At 54.3% G+C, this 23,391-nt stretch overlaps 6 protein-coding genes across 6 annotated transcripts; 4 read left to right on the top strand and 2 right to left on the bottom strand.

Annotated features, from left to right (window-relative positions):
• Window positions 1-1,215: 1,215 nt before the first annotated feature.
• On the bottom strand, window positions 1,216-3,828 carry COCSADRAFT_24390 (uncharacterized protein; the record flags this gene model as incomplete). Its single annotated transcript, XM_007699247.1, has 1 exon — window positions 1,216-3,828. One exon carries the CDS (start codon window positions 3,826-3,828, stop codon window positions 1,216-1,218), a length of 2,613 nt encoding a protein of 870 aa, XP_007697437.1.
• A 232-nt stretch (window positions 3,829-4,060) lies between these two features.
• On the top strand, window positions 4,061-6,588 carry COCSADRAFT_112514 (glycosyltransferase family 22 protein). The gene is made up of 4 exons (XM_007699610.1): window positions 4,061-4,176; window positions 4,247-5,442; window positions 5,554-5,849; window positions 5,901-6,588. Exons 1-4 carry the CDS (start codon window positions 4,133-4,135, stop codon window positions 6,141-6,143), a joined length of 1,779 nt encoding a protein of 592 aa, XP_007697800.1. The 5' UTR covers window positions 4,061-4,132; the 3' UTR covers window positions 6,144-6,588.
• A 94-nt stretch (window positions 6,589-6,682) lies between these two features.
• On the top strand, window positions 6,683-8,662 carry COCSADRAFT_137709 (uncharacterized protein). The gene is made up of 4 exons (XM_007699609.1): window positions 6,683-7,018; window positions 7,089-7,665; window positions 7,736-7,966; window positions 8,075-8,662. Exons 1-4 carry the CDS (start codon window positions 6,724-6,726, stop codon window positions 8,331-8,333), a joined length of 1,362 nt encoding a protein of 453 aa, XP_007697799.1. The 5' UTR covers window positions 6,683-6,723; the 3' UTR covers window positions 8,334-8,662.
• Window positions 8,663-10,205: 1,543 nt separating this feature from the next.
• Window positions 10,206-15,994, top strand: COCSADRAFT_179587 (uncharacterized protein). The gene is made up of 3 exons (XM_007699608.1): window positions 10,206-10,631; window positions 10,780-15,302; window positions 15,350-15,994. The coding sequence occupies exons 1-3, from the start codon at window positions 10,300-10,302 to the stop codon at window positions 15,601-15,603; spliced, it is 5,109 nt and encodes a 1,702-aa protein (XP_007697798.1). The 5' UTR covers window positions 10,206-10,299; the 3' UTR covers window positions 15,604-15,994.
• A 463-nt stretch (window positions 15,995-16,457) lies between these two features.
• On the top strand, window positions 16,458-19,425 carry COCSADRAFT_137704 (uncharacterized protein). Its single transcript, XM_007699607.1, has 4 exons — window positions 16,458-16,596; window positions 16,773-17,837; window positions 17,908-18,253; window positions 18,314-19,425. Exons 1-4 carry the CDS (start codon window positions 16,473-16,475, stop codon window positions 19,122-19,124), a joined length of 2,346 nt encoding a protein of 781 aa, XP_007697797.1. The 5' UTR covers window positions 16,458-16,472; the 3' UTR covers window positions 19,125-19,425.
• An 844-nt stretch (window positions 19,426-20,269) lies between these two features.
• COCSADRAFT_296484 (uncharacterized protein) lies at window positions 20,270-22,673 on the bottom strand. Its single transcript, XM_007699606.1, has 2 exons — window positions 21,092-22,673; window positions 20,270-21,041 (listed from the first exon to the last, which is right to left on the bottom strand). Exons 1-2 carry the CDS (start codon window positions 22,526-22,528, stop codon window positions 20,487-20,489), a joined length of 1,992 nt encoding a protein of 663 aa, XP_007697796.1. The 5' UTR covers window positions 22,529-22,673; the 3' UTR covers window positions 20,270-20,486.
• Between the last annotated feature and the right edge of the window lie 718 nt (window positions 22,674-23,391).

Here is a 23,391-nt window from a genome sequence, read left to right as displayed (position 1 = left end):
GCGCGGGCTCCACTCTGTATGGAGAGCGACATGCTCATCTGTTCTCGAGCAGCATTGCGCCACCTGCACGCCCTCGTCCACTGCCCTACCCTCCCCTCCCCTCCCACCCTACCCACTCCCAAAGACACTACCGCGCCCTACCGAGCTGCCCGTCCTAGCAGCCCACCCCCGGCCTAGAACACTGGCTGTCTTTTGCGGACACGGGACTTTGCCCTCATCCAGCAGCCCACCTCGCAGGACTTGACTTGTGCATGGCTCCATGGGTCGAGGGCCGGGTGGATGATTTGATGCGTCTCCTACGCCTAAACAACCACTGTGTGTTAGCCGTCGCACTGCTGCTCTGCTGCTCCGTGGCACTGTGGCGCTGTCGCACGTCTCCCCGCTTTTGCAGCGACGTCTGTTCGAGCATCTCATGCTGCCCTCGGCCTCCACCACGACGCTCCATGGTTGCACTTACACTTGCTAGCTCCTTCTGCATTGCTCTCGCCACTCCACTTTCGATAGTCGTAACAATAAGCAAAAGCAAAATCAAAATCCACCCTCTGACGCCCGCTGCCCACCAGCCTGCCCATAACAAAGCTCGCGCGTATTCTCCGACGTTGCACGTCTGCCCTAGTCACAGCACCATCTCATGCTACCTTCCAACCACGGCCGACCACCCACTCCCACCGTTTCACCACGGTCCCCCCCCCCCCCCACCGAACGCCTCAATCCTACCGCCAATGGCAATAACATTTCATCCTCATCCACCAACACACCCTCCCTGACTCATCACCGCACCTCCCACTACCTGTACATACTACATAGTATGTACTTACATCTATGGCCAAATGCTGACAAGAACCAACCATTAACCGTCTATGCCCCTACCCCCGCATCTTCAACCCTTCTTCCAACCAGCACACAGTAGTGGTACAATATCGTCTGCGCCATTGCCCTGATTAATATTTACACTTTGATACTTCAACACCCATGCTTTTTCCACCTGACATCGACGCATATCACACCAGCTCATCCCTCCTGCTGTACCATTAATATCATTCTACAAGACGCCATCCCAAATTAAAGAAAACATCCTTTGCGTTTAGCCAAAAAAACGACACCAATGCCCGTCCATGACAAACTAGCCCCTCCGCTGTCTCACAAACATCGTCATCGCTCCCTCTCGCCGAGAAAGCTGCATAGCCATCAAGCCCCGTCAATCTGTCCCTTGTCCTACTGGGGCGCTCCTCCACCTTGGAGAGCCCGCAATATATCCTGCAATGACTGCGCGCTAGCCTGCCCGTTGCCTGGCTGTGGGGCATTTATACCCGGTGCCTGGCTCTGCCCATATCCTTGATAAGGATACGAGTACTGCGCTTGAGCAGCCGATTGTGGCGGTGGCGGTGCGGGGGCCTGTGCTGCCATTTGTGCTGCCATTTGAGGCTGCGGTGGTTGTTGCCCACTCATCGCACCCACAACCTGGAACCATTGTGCCCACGCCGCCCAATTGGCCGCCTGGTTCTGCTGTGGTTGTGCCTGTGGCTGGGCCGGTACTGGTGGCTGCGGCGTGTAAGATGGTTGAGGAGTGTATGATGCAGCCACTGCTGGTGGAGGAGGCGGCGGGGCTGAAGCATATGGTATTGCAGGTTGTGATGGGCCTGAAAACGGTATTGGCCAACCCGCGTTGCTATTGTTTGTATAGGCATTAGAATTCGAAGGCCCGGAAGGTGCTGGAGAAGCATTCTCTTGTTGCTTGTTTTGGGATTGTTGCTGCTGCTGCTGTTGTTGTTGTTGTTGCTGCTGCTGCTGTTGGCGTTCTCGCTCCCTCTTCTCACGTTGTCGCTGCTTGCGGTTCTTGTTCTTGCCACCACCTCCAGAGGGGGACTGCTGCGAAGGGGGTTGCTGAGGGTATGACTGATTACGGTCCTGTTGCTGGCGTGCCGGAGATGCAGAGGTAGCAGATCGGTTGTCTTGGTAAGGCCCGTTCCTCTGCTGCTGGTTGTTCTGTTGAAACTGCTCCTGTTGCTTGCCGCGGTCAGACTGATTCTTGCCTGCGCGTCCGCCCTTTTCACCCCCTCCTTTGTCGCCTCGACTGTTGCCCTGAGCCCCGCGGTCGCCCCGTTGTCCTGCACGATCACCACGACCTCCTCCGAAATCACCACGTCCGCCATTGCCGCCGCCGTATCCTCCTCGGTCGCCACGAGCACCACCAAAGTCGCCGCGTCCACCAGCGCCTCCCCGGCCACGAAATCCGCGACCTCGATCGCCCCATGGACCCCTGCCGCGACCCATGCCTCTTCGTACATGGCTACGATCTTCAAGTGGCGCACCCTGACCAACAATTTGTTCAAAGTGGTCCGGTCGAGCAAGCGGTTTGTACATCCCCAAATCCTCATCTTCATCGTCACTGTATTTAAGCCCACCACCTTGGTACTCCATGGGTCGGTAGATAGGCGGTGCTGGAGCATCGACGTGTAGTCTCGGGCCAGTAGGTATGTTCACAGGAGCCTGCTCCTCGTTGGTATCCGCTCTGGCTCGCTTCTTGGCTTTCTGCTCGCGCTTGTATTCAGCCTCCTTCTCATCGTCCGAAAACTCGACTTCGTTGGTCTCTTCGTCGTGGAGGTTCGATGCATCGGTATGCTTCTGTCGGCGGATGGGCTCAGTCTCGGTGAAGGTTGAGTGCTCGTCAACATAGTAAATAGGTGTGTCCTTCTCGATACCTAAAGTCGCAAGTTCAGCTGGATCATTGAAACCAAATGAATAGCGAGGCTCTTCAACACGGCCAATCTGCTCAGACACCTTGCCGACAACAGTGCGGTTCTGCAGACAGAGCGCCGAGCCAGATTCAAGCACTTGCTCATCTCCAGACATCTTGGCTTTCACAACCACTAGATTTCCAACAATTGATTCAACCTTGCCGAGTTCTGTGATTTTGGTGTCTTCTGTAACAGTGATGTCGGGCTTCTCGAATTTCTCATCCATCTCATTGAGCGTCTTGACCTTCACCAGGCCCGAGGCGCCTGCATCGTCTGCGACTTCAGCCATAAGGAGGCGCACCTGCTCCTCGGGATCCAGCAGCTCGCCCTCGTCTGAGCTGTCATCAGAGCTCGAGTCGGAAGAAGATTCTGAGTCCGAGTCTGAGGCGTCCGAGTCCAGCTGCCATTCAGCATTCTGGTCACCCCTGTTTGCTTCCGCCACGCGCAAGAATTCGGCCTTGCTGTCGAATGTAGCGCCTTCAGGTGAAGCATCTTCAGTCTCGTTTTGTTGGTCTATGGCTGCAGTAAGTGCCGCGTCGAGCTCGCCGTCAGTGTCGGCGGCGGGGGTATCTGCTGCTGCAGCAGCGTCTTGGGTAGACGTCAAGTTTGCACCAGGCAGCTCAGAGGGCAACGGCATACCTTGCTGTGGAGCATCATGCTGGGCCTGCGCTTGATTGGCTGCAGACGGCTCGACTGGGATGCCGGTCTGCGCGTTCGCGTTGGCATCATCGTAAAAGGCCTCCCCATCCGAAAACTCGCCGTCTTCTGGCTCATCTTGGGCTGCCGCGCCGTCGTGTGGCTGCGGCTGCGGCTGCGCAACCGGGGCCTCGCTCGTAGAGCCGAGTCCTGGAAGGTGAAAGGCTGGCGCGGGTGCAACCGCTGCAAACGACGACGCTGTCGTCCCGTCCACAGCAGTAGGCAGCGCAGAAGGTTTGACTGGCGTAGTGTCGTAAAAATCGTCGTCCATGTCATCGACAGGCGAGCCAGGCGCGTCCAGCGCAGATGCAGAGGATGCTGATGTGCCATACTGTGTGGGAGCGTCCGCCTCCAACCGCGCCCTTTTGGCCGGCGGTTCCAGAGAGTCGGACATGTTCGAGTGTCTCTCTCTGCAGTCTTCTCTGAAGCGCGCGTGATCACTGCGGTATATCAACTGCGTTGTCTGCACCCGTTTGCTTTTATTGCGTGCGGTGATTGTTCTGGGACAGGAGAGCGGATCCAGGGAGAACGTCGCCTTTTTTGATGCGCGCTAGTATGCTTGGCGGGCAGGCACGACCTCAGCCCTATGACGCGGGTGAACGCGGAACGGGCGATCTCGTTCATGCACCGCCCTGGACGTCTTGCCGTTATTATTGCTCAGAGTTGACGGAGATAGTTGCTGCCATTGCCTCACCGCCATGTCTGCCACACGCTCCAAGGCAGCGCCTTCGCATGCGGCCAGGTACGTCTAGACACCACGGCTCAGGGGACACCCGTTCCTGATGACATGCATCCACTGACCTACTTACAAGACCCCCTTCACTCACTGCTTTCGGCGCCTTCTGCGTCTTTGCCGTGGCCAATCTAGCCGCTGCCGCCTTCTCGCCCATTCAGGACTGTGACGAGGTCTTCAACTACTGGGAACCTAGTCATTACCTCAATCATGGCTATGGTCTCCAAACATGGGAATACTCTCCAGAGTATGCCATCCGAAGCTGGACTTACACTGCCATCCATTCACTCATCATTTGGGCCGGCACGTGGCCTCTGCAATTTCTTGGCATCCAAGAATCAAAGGTCATCGAGTTCTACTTCCTACGCGTAGTCCTGGCCCTCTTTTGCGCTCTATGCCAGGCTCGTATGTATTCCGCTATCCGGAAAACATTCCAGGAGCGCATAGCCATCTTCTTCATGATCATCATGACTATCAGCCCAGGCATGTATCATGCTGCTCCTGCATATCTGCCGTCCAGTTTTGCCATGTACTTTGCCATGCTAGGTTTCGCATCTTTCATGGACTGGTATGGCGGCTCGATCAAGACTGCTCGTGGAATTACGTGGTTTGCTATTGGCAGCGCTCTTGGATGGCCCTTTGCAGGCGCCCTTGCCTTGCCGTTCATCCTCGAGGATGTCATTGTGAGCTTCGTCACAGGCACAATCCTGCAAAGTCTGCAACGTCTGATATTTCAAGGCGGATTAAGTGCCTTGGCCATTCTCGCCTTGCAAGCAGGCATCGATTCATTCTTCTACAGGGAACCAGTATGCGTGCCATTGAACATTGTACTGTACAATGTCTTCAGTGGCGGCAGCAGAGGTCCTGACATTTACGGAGTAGAGCCATGGCATTTTTATGTGCGCAACTTGGCCTTGAACTTCAACATTTGGTTTTTCCTTGCTCTGGCTGCCCTGCCATTGCTTCTTATTCAATATCTCGTGTTCGAGAAATCTGTCTCTCAGCATACACTGAGGCGATCCGTGGTTTTTGTCAGCCCGTTCTATCTATGGCTGGCGATATTCACTGTCCAGCCTCACAAAGAGGAACGGTTCATGTACCCAGCATATCCTGCACTAGCCTGGAATGCTGCACTATCGTTGCACATATTCCTCGCCAACTTTGGCTCCATGGATTCACGACACCTAGTCAGTCGTATCCCTCCCATGGTGAAGCTTACGATCGTTTGTGTACCACTGCTTTTGTCGTTCAACGTGGGCATGCTCCGCACCATTGGTATGTTGCATCTTTTACTCGACTTGCCCCCCAGCTTCAGACAACCTGATTGTTACTCTTCGGATGGAGCTGACCATGTCTTGATGTATTACTAACTAATTTCCCAATCAGGTCACATCACGGCTTATTCAGCGCCACTGAACGTCTACAAACCATTGTTTGACCCCAAGTTCGTCCGCATCGAAGGCATGCCAGAAGACATGGTGTGCTTGGGTAAAGAGTGGTACCGATTTCCATCCTCCTTCCATTTACCATCAGGTGTTCGTGCCAAGTTCATCAAAAGCGAGTTTTCTGGACTTCTACCTGGCGAGTTCAGCGAGGGCGAAATGGGATCAGAATTGTTCCCGGGTACATGGATGGTACCCATAGGAATGAACGATGAAAACCGTGAAGACCCCGGGAAATATGTGAGTAATACATGGACTCCCATCCCAATGGACCCACTAACCGTAACGTAGATTGATACCCAGCACTGCGACTTCCTGGTTGACTCACGGTTTCCTGGAATGCCACCAACAAAGCTTGAGCCCGACTATATCTCCGACACAGAGCAATGGGAAACTCTGCAATGCCTCCCATTTCTTGATGCAAGTGAGTCGAGTTTTGTCAGTCGCACGCTCTGGATTCCGGACCTGCCCTTCATACCCGCAAAATTCCAGCGCAAATGGGGCGAATACTGTCTGTTACGACGCAAGAAATAGAGGAAATACAGCACGACTAAAGAGGTAGCGATCTGGCTGTCGGGGAGATTGCGGTGTTACCAAGCCATTGGATACTCTGAGGTTATATCCGAGCCAAGTTACTTGGGGATATGGTAACAAGGGCGCGGTATGGAGCTTGTTACTAGCCACGTGCGCAATTCTTGAATGCACGCAAGGCATTGGATGTTGAGAAGTTTATCACCCGCCCCCGAGAGGTCTTGAGTTGCTATCGCGGTGCATGTCTGCCCACCCCACTAAACCGAGTAGGGTATTGCTTTCCCCGCCCCGGCATGTAGATAAACGGGTACTGACGACAGTGGTGCGGGCAACCCCACATTGTGACAAGTCTTATCTCAGCAGACCTGATATGTACTGGCATCGAATCGGAACTTAAATAATAGAAAAAGGAAGTTGTGCAGCATGCTGTGCATGACTATGTCGCCGTGATCTGTAGTGTGCTGTCTCTTACTTTGCTTATTTGGACTGACTCGCCCTCTGATCATTTCGAAGATCAATTGATATCTCATCTGAATTTAGCTGTTGATTTTCGAACTGACTGCTCCACTCCGGCACTTTCATCATGTCTGACTTGGGCACTCGGCTTGGAGAGCATGCCGGACTCGTCGCTCGAGCAGCGCGACACCACTACTCCAACGCCAAGACTGAGTTGTACAAAGCATTCGATGATGCAAAACTATCGCCAAAAGCAATCCTATACACCGGCCTCGTCTTCGTCACGTGTATCTGGCTCACCCTATCATTCACACGTCACGTGCGCAACACAAGAAGAAAGAACCAAGCAAACAACAACGAACCCAGTACCCCGAATCTAGAAAAGCGATCCCCATTCCGAGCACCCGACCGAACATTCGGAGGCAAGTAACTATCTAACCACCCTCTCTTCCTCTTCCTCTCACACAAACATACAATTCTAACCCTACCCAGTATGGCACCCCCACCCCTTCACCCGCCCCACCGCCTCCCCTTACCCAAACTGGTCCCTAACAAACACCCCACCCCTACCCTACCGCCCCTTCCGCCACGGCCCCAAATACAACATCACCATGGGCCTCCGCAGCATGCCCTGGGACGCCTGGATCGAACTCGACTCGGACTACCTGCACTACCACTCTCTCAAAGCGACTCGCATCGCATCCCGCGGCGACCAATGCATCCGCACCGCGCCTGAAGCGGCGGATGCGGCGCGCGAGCTGGCTGAGGAACTGGTTGCGTATCTGCCGGAGCGGTATCCCACTTTATTCTCCAAGACGGAGACTGGAATGCGGAATTTAGCCACGCAAGAGGTGTTTGATGTCCAACGGCTGGAAAGGAATGGGGAGAGAGAGGATGCGATGAGTCTTTGTGCGCGGATGGTGCAGGATGATCTTGCGATTATGATGGAGAGGGAGGACGGGCAGTATTATCTTGTTGCCGGGGCGATTTTGTTGCCTGGGTTTTGGAGGTTGGGGGATAAGTTTGGGATGGGGTTGAGTGAGATTCATACGAGTGGGGATGTGCCGGGGTGAGTTTTCTTTTCTTTTCTTCTTCCTGTTCTTCTGATGGGGATGGTACTTACTAACGTATCATGTTAGGTTCAGGGAGAAACTGGAAAAAGGCATGGTCAACTTCTTCCGTCGGATTCAGCCTCAGAGCCCCATGCTACGCAATAACTACTTTATCCAGGTAGACGATGGGCTAGCGTGGAGCGAGAGTATAGGAAGTGAAGATGCTACTGCCGAGGGAGAGGTAGGATGGTTTACGGCGGAGAAGAACAAGGCGATTGAGCATCACTACTTCCGGAGCGAACGACAAAGTTTGAGACGGTACGTTGCGATCGTTATTCTTATTTTACTTTTATCTGTATTCCTTCACTTTCAACTATTTTGCAGATTGGCTCAAGGTTTAAAGGCATTGCATCTAACTTTGAACAGACTACCCAGGTCCGGTGGTGTCGTGTTTACTATACGAACTTATATGCGTCCAATCACAAGCCTTGCGGAGGAACCATGTGTCCCCGGCCGACTAGCTAGCGCCATCCGGTCTTGGGGCGACGATGTCAGCCGGTACAAGGGCAAGGAGAGGTATGGCGATGTTCTGCTCGAGTACCTGGACAGGAAGCATGCCGAGCAAAAAGAGCGCGGAGTCGTTGTTGAGGGGGAGGAAGAGACAGAGAGTGCGTATCCCTTCTAGAAACGGAAGGGGGATAAAGTTTAAAGTGCCGATCTGGTCCACCGTGTAATTTGCTATGCACATGCGTTTTGCCGCGACGTTGTGTGTAACAGGGTCTCATGGCAAGTAGTAGCATTATCAAATTTCAATGGTAGAGCACGGATAGTAAGTGGGTAGTCACTTACTAATGGATAGTCACCCGCCCCGACGTCGGTAGCCAAGAAGTCCATGTTTCCGGAGAGGGAATCATGTCGACTTGATTTGGTGAGGGGGTGTTTGGCTTGTATTCGGGCCGGACCCTTTTGGAGCGAACTCGAGTAGTTCTGCAGCTTATGCCCAAGGCGGGCCAGTTGGGCTACCTGGCGCAACGTGGGCCACAGCCCCAATGCATAGTATCGTTACCATAGATAGTACATGGTCTGTTTCACAGCGTACGTGCGTATGAGTTGACCATGGTGTGTGTGTGCGCATGATTTGTAGCATTACGAGTGTACTTGGGTACTTATGCGCAGTCAGGATAAGGGAAGTTGTCGCGACAGGCCTGAGTTGGGGAGTAGTTGGGGTTAGGAGCTGTAGTGAGAGTGCCGGTAAGTATGTACATGTGTAAAGATGCATGTGGGTGTGTATTGATGCGAGGGCCTGACTGGCTGAGAAGTGGCGGTGTTGACAGCAAGCGTACCATGGTTGATGTCGTGCAGTAGCCTTTGAGGCATGAGGAAGGTGCAGGGTACGACCCTTGAGGGTATTGGTGAGTGAGTGTGACGCAACAAGGGCAATCGACAGCTTCTGCCGAGTCAGGATAGATGGAGTGGAGTATTGACTAGGGCGGTTCACTGGTCTAGGAGATTGCGGCAGGTGGGGGGGGGGGGGTTTTCGTTATTGAAGTCGAGGACAGCCCTGCTTGTGCGGAAGCATAGCGGGGCAGCCATCACGACGTCTCAGCATGGCAGGCAGGCAGATAGATAGGCATGGCGCTTGGGGAAATGAGCCGGCTTGGTTGGTGTGCAAAGACAGAGGGATTGCGATAACAAGCTTGTTAGCATCAGGGGCTTGGCGAGATGCTGGGGCGGCCAATCGCCCATGTGAGCGGCGACGCACGTGAGAACGGCGTGTGGAGGCGTGTACTTGAGCTGGCACTGCAGCCAAGTGTATATACAAACACTACGCACGCACGCACGCACGCACGCACACGCTCGACAGACGGTGTTGGCGTGGATGGTTCTGCGGGAGCTGGTGTGACAGTGGAGAGTTGATTGCTGCCCTGTGCTGGTGGCCGTTGTGTCCAAGTAAGGCGGGGGTTGGGATGAACCTGCCAGTCCACGCGACGAGCGACTTGGTTCCCGACGTAATAGCGCACCAGTTTATAGCCTCGACCAGCGGGTGACTAGCCTGCGCCCGCGACCTGACTGGCGAGGCCGACGGGGGGAAGAGCAGCAGCAGGCGCAAAAGCAAAGAGGCGACGGGGGGCGCTATGCAGTGTCGTATGCTTCGGGCCAAGTGTAGTATAGTATGCGCAGTGCCTGGCGGTATACACGGCGAAGCCATGGTATAGTACGCATGTAGGTCAGTAGACGGCAGCGGGTGGGTAGTACGTATCTAAGTACACGGACGCGCAGAGGATATGTACCATGTACTAAGTAGAGATGGGCAGCATCGACCAGGGCCTATGCTTACTTACTACGTCCGGATGGGCAGCGGGGGCAGCGGAGTGATCCGAGGAACGGCAGGGCCAGGGCGGGCGCTGCATGGTGAATGGGCGCTTTGGTGTGATGGCGGATGGCGGATGGCGGATGGCGTCTGGCCGGGCAATGGGCAGCCCTGAGAGCCCTGGCTCGTCCATGTATTGCTCGTCGTGTCCGGCCAAATTCACTCATCTTCTGCCCTCTGTGCGTCACCCGTCGACAGCCATGCTCATCGCCCTCTCCTGACCTCGTCTTGTTTGTTCTACACATGCTCCTCGCCGCATCCAGGCCGACTATGGAGGACAATGGCCCTACCCGCCCTGCCTCAGAACAATAGTGACATCGCTGCACCGTGCTCGCCCGTCCACACTGCGAAACGCGACATCCTGCCCGCCGCCGCCACTGTTGCTGCTGCTGCTGCTGCTACCGCCCCCGGAGCAGCCTCAGAAAATGCCAAACGGCGCGCCGACGACTCGCGCCGCCTGCGACGGGTCAAGGACTCGCGCGAACAACTCAAGAGCAGGACACGGGCGCGCGGCACCAGCAATGCCACCATTGACACGACCACCAGCAACTCGACCGCTGCTGGCCGCTCCTACACGGTGGCCAATGTGCACAACGGCGTCATCTACCTGAGGTATGCAGCCCGCAATACACGCAGTACCCACCAACACAGACCACCGCCCATAGTGACATGACATTAATCACAACAACAATGGCCACGACGACAATTGCTACTGCTACTGCTACTGCTACTGCTACTGGCGCTGACTCTCTATTCACAGGCCCGTGGCGCGCCCTGGCAACCAGCGAGGCCGCTCGCAACCAGATGCCTTCGTCTTCCCGCCCCAGACTCCCCCCGACAGCGCCACTCGCGACACGCTGCGCCCGCTGAGTGATGACCTCGACCATGGCTTCTACGGCTCTTCATCTCCCCAGTCGGAGCCCTCACCACCGCTACCAGGTCTGAGCGAAGACGAAGTCGCTGCCCACTACTCCCACCATTACCACCACAACTACCACCAAAATAACACCCAATACCCCCCCCACTCCGCACACACGCGCTCCCACTCCTTCTCTATTGCCGACGACCATATCCCCGCTTCCCTCACCAACGAGCCAGGCACCTTCAAGGTCGTCATCGAACGCCCGGGGCATGTTCGGCCCAAGACGGCTGACACTTCCTCCTTCCCCATGCTGCAGGTGCCCATTCCGCATTACCGCTTGGGCACTCCGCGTTTCAGCACACGCGGGACCGTCGACTTGCGCAGCTCAATTTACACAGGAACCTCGGGCACCGAGGACTTTGCCAATTCCCTCCTCGTCACCCAGCACAGCGCCAGACAGTCCTTCCTGTCATCGCGTACTCGTTCAGATGCCTATTCGCCAGTACCCCACCGCTTTCGCGCTACCATGGACCGCCCGCCCATTCCCCTCTCAGGCCCATCGTCTGCTCGTGTCTCGCACTTTCCAATTGGCCCTCGCCTTTACGACGCGCTTACCCTGAACCCCGACGACAGGGCCGTGGTACGCTTCAATGCTAAGGGTGACATCCTTGCAGCCACGCCTTCCCGCCTAGTCGCTCACATTACCTCGCCAAGTTTCCTCGATTACGAACTGCTGTCCGATTTCTTTCTCACGTTCCGAGCCTTCCTGTGCTCCCGCGATCTAGTCGCATACCTCATTGCCCGGTTGCGATGGGCTGTCGACCGCCAGGATGACTTCGGTCGCATTGTCCGCGTGCGCACATTTGTAGCCCTTCGGCACTGGATCCTCAATTACTTTGTCGATGACTTCATGCCACTCTACCGCCTACGAGTCATTTTCTGCGACCTTGTCAACAGTCTGTACAGTGATCTGCGTGCTCGTAAAGACGGAGGCGGAGGAGATATCAACATTGTGGGTGAGCTGAAGAAGTGTTGGAGACGTACTTGTGCATTATACTGGGAAACAAATGACCCTGTGGGCCGCAATTATGCAGACGATCCGTTACTTCCAGGAGGTACAGACGAGGGATCGCAAATGTTGTTTGAAGAACCCCCTGCCGTTCAGCCCATGCCCAGTACACCCCCGCGGGCTACTGTACGCGACACCAAGGAGACCATTGGATCAAACCCAAGCGATCACTTTGCTAGTCGGTACATGGACTGGGCGCAAAGATCTCGCCATACGCCTCAAAACTCAATGAGCACTCCATTTCTACCATCACAGGATAATGAAAGTGCTCAGGTGCCATTATCTCCCGCAAGTGAGCGGAGCATGCACATTTTATCCTGCTCAATCCCAAAGCGGGGGGTAAACAAACATGATCAGAACGTCGAACTGCCTCTGTATCCACACCCTGTACCAGCAGTCAATCCCGTTCCTACTGCCACAGCTCGTCTAGCAGGTAGCCCGCAGCAGCCAGTGTCTATGAAGAACAGCCAACGTCCAGCCCGAGCCCACAAGCGTAGCGGCAGTTTCTCTGACGCCCTCCGAGACAGCAGAGCCCCGTTGTCCATACCCAAGAATACACCGGCTGATTACACCATTTCTGCTGTAGCCAACATGCCCGGCACTCTTGTGCGCGGCGGGCTCATCCAGCCAACCACTCCGTACTTCCAAGTCAAAACTCTACGAACCGCGCCATCTCGCCATTTCCACGAGCCCGAAGACCTCGACGTGAGCGAACTCCAAAGACCAGGGCAAGCCAACTCACCGGGCATGAAGAAAATTTTGGGCAGTGTCCGACGTGCTTTGAGCACTCGTCAGCAAGCGAGCGTAGGTTCCCATTTGAGCGGATCTTTGCAGCAGAGACAACCACCTTATGGGCGATCCTCAAACCCAGGTGCCGTCCCAGCCGTCTCGATGTCAGGAGGAGTACAGAAACGGCGTACTACTCGGCCGCGGCCTCAGATGCGGGTCGATGTTCTAGCAGCTACAGTAGCCGAAAGTTTTCGAAGAGCGGTAGAAGAGCAATTGCAAAGTGAGGGGCAGGAACTCAATGATGGCGACGCTCCCAGTCTTAACGGTTTCGAATTTGAGTTTGATGGACGTGAAACTCCAACCCAGAACGACCATCAGCAACCACGGCGTAAACCGGACCCTCGTGTGCACAGCAACATCACCAGCGGCAGCAAATCGATTGTCATCATTGATGATACCGGGGCGCCACCACTGCCCACTACAGGCCCCTTGCCCACTGAACTCGACAAGGTAGCGGCAAAGTTGGACAGTCACCAACGAGACGCATCAAATGACGAATCCCAAGCCGACGACGCCAACTCGATACAACACTCTTATCTTTATGACGATCCAGACCCCCACGCTGCCACAGAAGAGTACCGCCGCTCACGTACTCCTACTAGGCAGTCCAATGCAAGGGAGAGACGCTCCATGTCCGCAGGTCCAGAAGGGATGCATTCTTTCCGGCGCAAGGGCTCATTTAAGAATTCATTAGCACGTGCAGGCTCTCTTAGGCGCCATGCTTCTTACAACAGTGTGCTGAGTAGACGAGGTCCCGCAAGTGTGGCTACATTCCAGACCATGTCATCTGATAACGATCCCTTCTTTCTTGATCGTCAGCCGACAGCCGAATCAGCTGGACCAACACGACAGCTTCGCCGACGACCCGGTGGTGACCTCCGCGCTGCAGACAATGTGCATGATCTCGAACAGGTACAGCGACCGTACTCTACCGGCTCTGTGTCAAATCACACACACTCTATCACCAATTCTGTCATCCTACGCGCTGACCGTTTTATCGATTCAGACCCTGAATTGTCTCATGGGGTTCAGGGACCGCCCGAAGCAGAAACTCCAAGAAAGCCAATCTCCTTGGTGGATACGCACTCTTCCCAACCCAACCTCAGGCCGTCTTTCGAGGCAGAAGTAGCAAAACTTGCTGCCTTACCCGATGATACCGATGACGAAGGCGGAGTCGAGTCAGCGTTAATGAAGTTGGAGGGGCGATACGAGAAGAAGTCGCCAAGTATACCTTCACAAAGAACTACGATTGATTTTGGACATCACCATGCAACTCAGAGCTTCAGCCAGAGTTCTCGTCTCGATGCTTTCGAGCACGACAATCGTCCTGCAACTGATGACGTCTTCCATCGCCCGCTGGCTCCTCCTGAAACTGACGGTCAAGGCATGTATAGGCTGTCGGCCGAAAACTTTAATCGTCGTGTGCCACCAGTCACCTCCGTTGGGGAATCAACTGACTCATACTCTTCCATACCCCTTCTCGACCGCCATCTTAGTGAGATGGCGAGTCTACAACGAGGACAAACGCTAGATTCCATCGCATCTTCGGCTAAGCCTTCGCCTCTGCAAGTTGGCGCTTTTCCGTTGCAAGCTGGCCGGCCACCTGGTACGTCTTCGTCAATGAATTCATCTATTGAATACGTCGAGGAAACGGACAGCATGAGGCGGATACCCGCTGGTGAAACCCTGCCTGCACATTCCTATGTCCGCGAATCTTTCCTGATGAATGATGATGAAGATCTCAGTGATGGTTTCTCCACATCTGCTGCACATTTCCTGGATGGTCAACAAGAAACTCCTGAGGGTGTACCAGGCAACTTGCCAACCCACCCCATGCGTCATCCGCCTACGCCTCCTCCCACAGCTCCTCAGCTACACGATTCTTTGCCCAACTCCACAGTCTTTGATGAAGGTCTCCCGACGCCTGGCCTTACACCCACAGTCTCACTTTCCAACCAACAAGGGAATCCACAGCCTGAGCGACCAGCCAGTTCTCCGGATGAGCCACGAACCGTCCCTGCCGACCCTCCGGAACCAACCACTCATTTACCTTTTGTCATGGCATACGATTCGGACCTTCTCGCTCAACAATTCACCATTGTCGAAAAGGATGCATTGGATGAGATTGACTGGAAAGAGCTCATTGAACTGCGTTGGAAGCAATCTTCGCCACAGATCCGTGACTGGGTGCAATACCTACGAACTGAGGAAGCCAGGGGTGTGGATGTCGTTATTGCACGCTTCAATCTTGTAGTCAAGTGGGTTGTATCCGAGTGCCTGCTTACCGAAAACATTTACGAACGCGCCCAATGTATCACCAAGTTCATCCATATCGCCAACCACGCCCGACGATATCGCAATTACGCCACGATGTATCAGATTGCGATCGCCTTGATATCCAACGACATTTCGAGTCTCAAAAAGACTTGGGCTCTGGTCCCTGCGGCTGAGATGCTGGTTATGACTGAGTTGGAAGCTTTAGTCCAGCCCATGAAGAACTTTCATAACCTGCGACTCGAGATGGAAACAGCCTCTGTCGAGGACGGCTGTATTCCATTCATTGGTCAGTATTGTTATGACATTAATCGGATCACGACTAACCACCAACAGGTGTTTACACCCGCGACCTCATCTACAACGCGCAAAAGCCTGCATTCATCGATGCACCGCCAGTCGACGGCGAACGCCTCGTTAACTTTGACCGCCATCATATGGCCGCCACTATTGTCAAGAACCTCCTGCGTCTACTCGAGGCCAGCTCCAAGTATACGTTCAAGGCCGAACCACACATTCTCAGCAAATGTCTTTGGTTGGCTGCGCTCAGTGACGAAGAGATACATGAGCGCAGTCGCCAGTGCAAATGATTATACCCATTGAGATTCTGCTTTTATGCATTCGCTTGTCATTTTCCTGTCATCCGCCTTTGAGTGGATCAAAACCTTAGTTCCTGACTTTGCTTTTTACCTTGTCTCTTTGCTAATACCCATTCTGCGCACTATTGGCGCTGCATCAACCCGACACGATGTCATGACTCTATACTACCCACCTGTTGTTTTTATACCTTCACTCGGCCCCTTAGGACCACCACCGACTCAGCACTTTCTACTCGTTAGATCTAATAGCTCACGCGTGGGGAAGATATCATTGTAATTTGGAGCGTTCAGTACTCAGTACAGTAATGGCAATGTACAGGAAGGCGTTTGGTATCACAAACACATGTACATACTGTCATCTGATATTCAATATTATATAATTATCACTTTGATGCTACATGCATACTCTATTGTAAGCCTGCATTTGATGGCGTCGGTGACAAGTGGCACATGATGTTGCCCAATAGCTTTAATTTCGTAATCCAAACAAACCGCATACTGGACTGGACGCCTAGTAGTGGGGCCAGCGAGGCTCACATGCGGTGGTCCTAGCTGCAGAGTGGAGACTGCTCCTGCTAGTCAGCCTTACTACCTTCCGAAGGTGTCAGCCACAACTTCCACACAACATAACACAGTCATGCGCGCACACAATGGCGACTGACAAGCGCTCCTGCGATATCCGTGGCACAGCCACTGTACTGTCCCGTTGCAGAAATTGCTCTATGCCACCTTTGATGCTGTCCTCCCACTACACTGCATCGTTGTCGTACAATCCACCTTTCGCTAGGGATCCTTGAATGAAGCCCAAGTAAGCCAAGCCGGTGCAACTTCAAGTGACCGAGCGAGGTTTCTGGTACAGCATGTCCGAGTCGAGAGCTTCGGGTTCGAATCTACCTTCCCCATATTTGCCCTCGCGCATCACTGTGCAGGATACATCGACAGACGAAGAACTGCCCCCGAGCCCTGAGCTTGACGATATGGATTGTAAGTTGTTCCAATAAGAGAAGAAAAAAAGGCAGCAAAGGAAACTTCCAGTATCTTTGCAAATCTGCCCAAAGATTTGTTGGTTCTTGGTCACATCACGATGCTTTTCGGCTTAGGTATTGTGCTGAGGAAAGGCACGAATCGCAGCTCAGACTGACTGCTGACCGCTAAAACAGCGCCACGAGCTTATACGTCTGCGCGCGAACCTGTCAACCCCGAAGATTCTCAAACACAGGCACAGGGAAATCGGAGAGCCACCTTTGGCCACCGCCGTAAGCACAGTCCCAACCTCGAATGGCGCCAGCCGTGGACCAAGGATAGCTGGCAGCAAGGCCGCGTACTGCTCATAGATTACGTTGCCAAAGAACATTCAGATGGCAGAAGGAAAATCGTAGCTCAGGAATTCTGCGATGTTGATAGCCTACGCCGGTTCTACCGTAAAGAGGATCTTGCCGGCCAAGCAGCTCTACGCGTCATCCACGTTCAAAACGCTAGCTGGGCGACGCGTTTCCTTCTCCGCAAGTTCAACATCGACGCCGACGATGACCTCATAGGCACAAATTTTGGGCGCTGGGCGCATTGCGAGAAACCACAGCAGCGTGGTGGTAAACCTGTGCTCAATGGCCGGACTTTTCGTCCCTCACGTGACCCATGGCGAGGCATATCACGTGCTGCATTTGGCGCTGATTATTTGAAGCCATACGACAGGTATACACGCCTGCCTTTCCCTGACAGCAACAAGTCTATCATGGAACTCAATCACTATGATGGGGAGGACCAGCCAAGATACGGCTTCGACGTTTATGTCCAGCGACTGAGTGTCTATGTGCAATTGAGTGACGGCACGCCTGGACAGGCTGTCGACCCTGACATACCGAATCCATATGACGAAGAGGCATGGGAAGAGTATATGCGTCTGAAGAAAAGCTATGGTAACGTTGACGCCAATGAGCAACCGGATAAGTACATTCCCAAACTCAGGTCCCTCGACAATGGCAATACAATTATCCTGTTTGAGAACTCGATCACTGGCTCCGTCAAGGACACTCTTGTCGGTGCAAGACAGGAGATTGAATCGAGATGGAGACGTTTGTCTTTCTATCTGCCCACAGATAATGAAGAGAATTTGACGGCCGAGTGTATGGATTTCATACTCCAGGATATCTTCAAAGCTTTGTCGTATAATTGGCAAAAGTTTATGGGATTATGTGAAACGCATGTGGGGATTCTGGAAGACAAGAGTAAGTTTGAAATTCTGGAAGCAAGTATGCTACCTTATATTCGGATTCACTAATAAGCTTTTTCTTTCAGTTTACGAGAATCCTGCGGATGAGTCGCGAGCCCCTGAACTCTGGAAAAACAGTGCACAGTGGCTCAAGGTTGAGCGTCTGATATACATTCATCTCGATGTTGTCAAGGAAATGGTTAGTCATTTGCATGACGTCGCTGGCACCAACCCCAAAGAATTACTTGGCCAGGCCTGGCTAGGCCCCATGCCAGAGGAGATTGAAAAGTTGACTGGGCGATGGGAAAGAGATGTCATTCTACCGACGTCGTCTTTGTCGGACCTGATGTATAAGAGCGTCGGGATTAGAGATGCTCGGCACTCTCTCCAACTAGGGCTCAGCATGTGGCGCCTGAGCTGGATCACATTCATGTAAGTCTTCTTATACCCTCCGCATGCTTCACCGAGTTCCCCATACCAACCATCTCGCAGATTCCTCCCCCTCACCTTCACAGTCGGCTTTTTCGGTATGAACGTCTCAACCTTCGAATCCATGCCCGACATAAAATGGTGGTTTATCGTCTCCTTCCCCGTCCTCCTCACCGTCCTCATCCTCTGGTACGGCGTTAAGCACAGCCTCGCCAGCCAGCGCCAAAACCCCATTCGCCGCGGTGTCTACGAAGCCCTCTACCAAGAACTCGCCACTGACCACTCCACCCTCTGGACCCGCCGCGGCCCGCGCGACGACGTCGTACCCGTGGGCTGGTGGGGCAGCGTGAAATGGCGCCTCATCACCAGCTGGTTCAACAAAGACAAGACAAAGCTAGGCAAAGACTATGATCCTGCCAGCGAGGAATTTGGGACTTGGTCGCGCACGAAACGCTGGCTTACACGCCGCTGGCTGCATGAACTATCCGTTATGCCACTTTCGCAGCATCCACAACTCACCAGCGCTCCGAATACCGCTCAACCGAACATCCCACCGTCTTTAGACACAATGTCTTCCTACCCGCTTGAAAAGGACTTGGGGGCTATAGGCGAGCTCCTCAGCATAGCCACGCCTGTTGCGCTGGCGGAACTGGATCCTACCACTGCGAGTCGCTTGCAAGGTAGAATCCCTATTGAGCGACTGCGCAGTTTGAGTCCGTCAGCTGCTGTAGGAATTAGGTCGAAGAGTAGGGAGAGTGCGGCGAGCAGTGATGGCGGCGGGGTTATGGTAGAGGAGAAGAGCGAGCAGGCGGTTATGGCGGATGTGGAGGCAGGGGTGGTGACGAGGTTGGATGAGAGGGAGTTGAGGTCGTGATGTGGGGGTGGCCCAGCTGAGTTGTTCCCGGACCGGGAGCTATCCGAAGCCACTCGAGGATGGGTGGGTGGTTGCAATTAGCCTTTTCCCCCCTGCGATAAGGGTTATGGTTGCTACAGCAGGCTCCGCGGGGTGACGGGGACAAGTGTGGAGATGATGGGATTGTTGGGTAAGAGAGAGAGATGGTTGAAACTAGAGTTGGCTCTGGAAAAGAAGATGGAAGTAATGTGTAGAGATATTATACTGGTTACACTAGACTAAACTATAGTTCTTGAAGAATAGAGAATCAACAATAGTTGCCCCTTTTTTCCTTCTTGACTATCCATCTCTTGCCTGTCCCAGACGTTAACTATTACCGTTCTACTTGCCCTTCTACCCACCCACCATTCTCAAGTGGTTTCGCATGGCTTTCGGGTCCGGGAACATCTCAGCTGTGCCACCCACCCGATATAATATGGGTTAAGTTCGTTTCAAGATGATTGGTAGAGTGTGATTACCTTACTTGGCAATGTAGGATTGGCAAAGATAGAGAGATGATGATCCCGGGAATATGGAGATATATGGGGGCGGAAATGTATCGAGTTACGACTTGATTACCCCAACCCACTGCGTCAGGCAAGTGAGTGCATGGAGCCTTTTTCGCTTAGTATTACGAGTTGCTGGATGTGGGAAAAGGATTCCAGTAGCGTTTGCTTCAAACATGCGATACAAGCTGCGTTCGGGGGCGATTTCAAGTTCTCCGAGGCGAATAACATGTGATGTATTTCATTTTTATTCCCGAATGCCCCTTATCAAATCCAGACTATCCAGCAGCACCAAACTAGGGGTCGGACAAGCGAACTTTGTGCCGACGCCGTGGCTGAGACGCTGGAGACGGGGGACAAAGAAAAAAAAAGGGTTATGTACTAATCCAGCCTATCCGAGATGACCCCTTCCCAGCGGACAGGTTTAACCAAGAAAACTATAAATATCCTCAAGACATTATTCGACCTCTTTTCTAAAATAAACTCGACCTCGCCTGCTTTCGACCTCACTACATACCTCGTAGCAAGGCGTTTGACACGAGGCTTCGGTGGGGGTATAAACATGGTAAGCAAACAGGCAAAAGTAGCCGCTGCTTGCCCCAATCCCCCCTCGTAAAACTCGCTAAACTTTCATACAAGAGAATGAGAGATTATGAGAGAAAGAGAAGAGTCAATGAGACAAAGCAAGCATGAAGAAGAGAAGCTAAGCAAGCAAAATACATAGCCACAGATCTAGAGGCATACAATCTCAGATCGAGGAAACAAAAGAAAATCAGAACAAGAGCCCGCTGAAACGTTCCTCATAAAAAAAGACACCTGACTTTGACGGCTCAACGGCTTACAGCGCCATACCAGGAACCGGTTTCCGATCAGGAATAGGAAGAGGGCCGGTAGGAGCGGGAGCATTGGGGTTAAAAGGACTAGGACCAGGAGCTGGGCCACGTCGTGGGTTACTAGCCCCACCTGCCGAGTTAGATCGTTGGCGACCACCAATTTGAGGTGGAGGTGCCATCTGGGGTCCGCCACCGTAAGGACCGGGCGACATGGAGCGTTGTGGGCCAGCAAAAGGTGCGTTGCTGTTGGCACGGCCGCGAGGAGGGCCTTGCTGAGGAGCATTGCTGTTGGCACGACCACGAGGGGGTCCTTGTTGAGGAGCGTTACCGTTAGGGTACATTTGGCGAGGGCCAGGGCTCATGGGACGAGGACTTTGAGAGTTCATAGCGGGCGAAAGAGGACGTGGCTGAGGTCCACCAGCTGGACCCATGGGCGGGCGGACAGGAGGACCGCGCATGTTACCTGGGGGAGGGCCTTGACGGGGCTTGACAGGATGCTTGGACAGACATGTACGGGGAACGACACCTTGCTGAGCGCGGTCCATACGGATACAGAGAGCCTGAGAATAATTAGCGGGTTGGTTCTGACAAAGTAAAGATGATTGCTTACCCATCCATCATCGTATTCATGGAGCATGCGAACAAGTTGGCCGGCGTGAAGTTCAAGTTCATCTTGCATAGAAGGCTTAAAGTCAAGTTGGACACGATGTACGTTGTTGGGACCAGGAGCGAGGGCCGGGCTCTGAGGGGCGCTACCAACAGCGGCGCCAGCGATGGGAGGAGGACCAGTGGGCGCAGGACCAGGAGATGCGGGGAGACTTTCGGTAGCTGGAGGACTGCGCGGGGCGCTTGCAGAGTTGGCACTGGCTGTCGGAGGGGCAGGAAGCTCGGCTGTAGGGGCTTGAGAGGTGGGAGGAGGAATTGACTTGGCTGCAGTCACGGCAATAGCGACAGGAGCAGCATCAGCGGCAGCGAAACTAGCGCTGGGTCTTGACGAGTGCATGGCAGAGTTCAGTGGGGAGGCATTAGGAGGCGAGTCCGGAATGGAGGCTTGCTGAGTATCGACAGCAGCCTTGTTTCCGAAGGGGTTGGAAGGTGGGGGACCAGATGGCGTATCGGGGTCTTTGAAAGGGTTAGCAGCAGGAGCGTTGGATGCTCCAGGACGCTCCCAGGCACTCGTTGGACGCTCAGCAGCTGCCGAAGGTGAGAGGCTCTGGGCTTTGGCGGCTCCAGCGGCTGCGGCTCCAGCAGCACCGCCAGCAGCGACGGTGTTGAGCAAGTTTGCTGCACTCTTGCGCTGCTCGAAACTGGGGTCGAATTGAGTAACGGGGCGAAGGCTCAAACGGGGTGCGGTCTCAGCATTGTGGGCCGAACGAATGCTAACAGCTGGGGCGGCAGCGGCCATGACCTGAGGTGGTGGAGGAGGGGGCGCGCTTCGCATCTCAGTCTTCTCATTCTCCGCAGCAGCTGCTGCTGCAGCCATCTGCTTCTTCTTACGGCGGTATACAAGGAGGATTCCGGTCAGGATGGCGCAGATGGCGACAAGGATACCGAGAGCAAGACCAGCCATTGCGCCAGTAGACATGCCACCGTCGGAGCCGGGGGCAGCAGTGGAGGAAGCTGTGGCAGAGATGGCGGCAGTAGCAGAGATGAGGCCTGCAGCAGATGAAGCTGGGCTTGGTTCGGGAGACTTTGTTGCGAGCATCAGGGTGGACGCTGGCTTGGTTGAGCTCGACGGCTGGTCGGTCTGGCGGGATGGCTGGCTGGTTTGGCGTGCAGGCTGGTCATTATCGTCCGAGTCCTGAGTAGAGGATGGCCTTCTTGTGGGCCTAGCTGTCTCCTCGGGCTCATCATCGTTCTGGGCAGTAGTACTCTCGCGAGCCCGGGTGGCAGGTGGAGGGAGGGCAACTGGCTTCTGGGTGGGCGCAGGGGCGTCGTCGCCTCCCTCGGTGGCAATTACGATCTCAGTGACAATCTCGACGGGTCCTTGACGTTGTCGGCGCATGAGATGCGCGTGGGCATGCTGGTAGGCCATATCGTGGATCATGGCGTACAGGCGATTAGGAGTTTATGGGACCAGGTCTAAATATCGCTTCACGGGACCCGGCTCTTGTGTTGAATGTGTGACGTGGTGTTTGCAAGCAGCGAAGGCGGATTAGGTACGGCGTGGCGTGGGGTAAAGACTGGTGTTGTTTATGTTTAGGTGGACTAGGCACTATACAGAAAAGAGGGTAAGTTGTAGGCGTGTGTAAAGAGTGAAATGCAGCAGGCAGCGCTGGGGGAACGAAGGACAAGACGACAACCCGGCCGCAGGAGTACGTGATGTCGTCAAGGGAATTAAGAGGCGGCGTGAGGGTGGGTGAGCGAGCGAAGGGGCCGGCGGAGAAGGAAAGAAAGTAGTAGCTGCGCGGCAGAGACACACAGGGCAAGAGTGACCATGCAGCCACGCTCGAAACGCCGGGGGGTGCCTTGCCAGGCCGAACCGTGGACGCTGGCCCGTGCCATCTGTTCATCTTTCCTAGTCAGACATTAGCCTGCGTCTAGCGCCAGGTACGCGTGTTCCCTGATTGGCCACCCCATCTAATTTCCAGCCCTCTTGACGCTCGTCGCCCGCCCTGCTCTGCAGATGGGCCGCCCTACACCCCTTATCAACCATCGACTATCAGCAAATAGCCACGCACAGCAACAAAGTTCGCTCTACGGTCTCGCGCTGACTCCATTATTTATCCTACTATGACGTGGCTGTTGCATGCTGCGCCTTCTCCCTCTCTCAATACCCGCCGCCGGCATAGCGTGCTTGCGGAGCAACGCGGTAAGAGGACCCCAGGACCTACCAGCTCGTAATTACCGTGCGGCTCCATGGCACATACTGGCTGCTTTCTTGGGCCGGTCCCCGGCACGTCGTAATTT

Source organism: Bipolaris sorokiniana, assembly GCF_000338995.1.
Source record: "Bipolaris sorokiniana ND90Pr unplaced genomic scaffold COCSAscaffold_4, whole genome shotgun sequence".
Lineage (NCBI taxonomy): Eukaryota > Fungi > Ascomycota > Dothideomycetes > Pleosporales > Pleosporaceae > Bipolaris > Bipolaris sorokiniana.
This window is presented reverse-complemented; position numbering and strand designations above follow the sequence as displayed.

Excerpts from the sequence above, each read along its gene's own strand:
- COCSADRAFT_112514 (XM_007699610.1), top strand. The coding sequence starts at position 4,133 with ATGTCTGCCACACGCTCCAAGGCAGCGCCTTCGCATGCGGCCAG. Across the intron at positions 4,177-4,246 it reads GCGCCTTCGCATGCGGCCAG|ACCCCCTTCACTCACTGCTT; the intron begins GTACGTCTAGAC and ends CCTACTTACAAG. Across the intron at positions 5,850-5,900 it reads GTGAAGACCCCGGGAAATAT|ATTGATACCCAGCACTGCGA; the intron begins GTGAGTAATACA and ends ACCGTAACGTAG.
- COCSADRAFT_137709 (XM_007699609.1), top strand. The coding sequence starts at position 6,724 with ATGTCTGACTTGGGCACTCGGCTTGGAGAGCATGCCGGACTCGTCGCT. Across the intron at positions 7,019-7,088 it reads ACCCGACCGAACATTCGGAG|TATGGCACCCCCACCCCTTC; the intron begins GCAAGTAACTAT and ends AACCCTACCCAG. Across the intron at positions 7,967-8,074 it reads GAACGACAAAGTTTGAGACG|ACTACCCAGGTCCGGTGGTG; the intron begins GTACGTTGCGAT and ends AACTTTGAACAG.
- COCSADRAFT_179587 (XM_007699608.1), top strand. The coding sequence starts at position 10,300 with ATGGCCCTACCCGCCCTGCCTCAGAACAATAGTGACATCGCTGCACCG. Across the intron at positions 10,632-10,779 it reads AACGGCGTCATCTACCTGAG|GCCCGTGGCGCGCCCTGGCA; the intron begins GTATGCAGCCCG and ends CTCTATTCACAG. Across the intron at positions 15,303-15,349 it reads CGGCTGTATTCCATTCATTG|GTGTTTACACCCGCGACCTC; the intron begins GTCAGTATTGTT and ends AACCACCAACAG.
- COCSADRAFT_137704 (XM_007699607.1), top strand. The coding sequence starts at position 16,473 with ATGTCCGAGTCGAGAGCTTCGGGTTCGAATCTACCTTCCCCATATTTG. Across the intron at positions 16,597-16,772 it reads TGAGCTTGACGATATGGATT|CGCCACGAGCTTATACGTCT; the intron begins GTAAGTTGTTCC and ends CCGCTAAAACAG. Across the intron at positions 17,838-17,907 it reads GGGGATTCTGGAAGACAAGA|TTTACGAGAATCCTGCGGAT; the intron begins GTAAGTTTGAAA and ends TTTTTCTTTCAG.
- COCSADRAFT_296484 (XM_007699606.1), bottom strand. The coding sequence starts at position 22,528 with ATGATCCACGATATGGCCTACCAGCATGCCCACGCGCATCTCATGCGC. Across the intron at positions 21,042-21,091 it reads ATGAATACGATGATGGATGG|GCTCTCTGTATCCGTATGGA; the intron begins GTAAGCAATCAT and ends AATTATTCTCAG.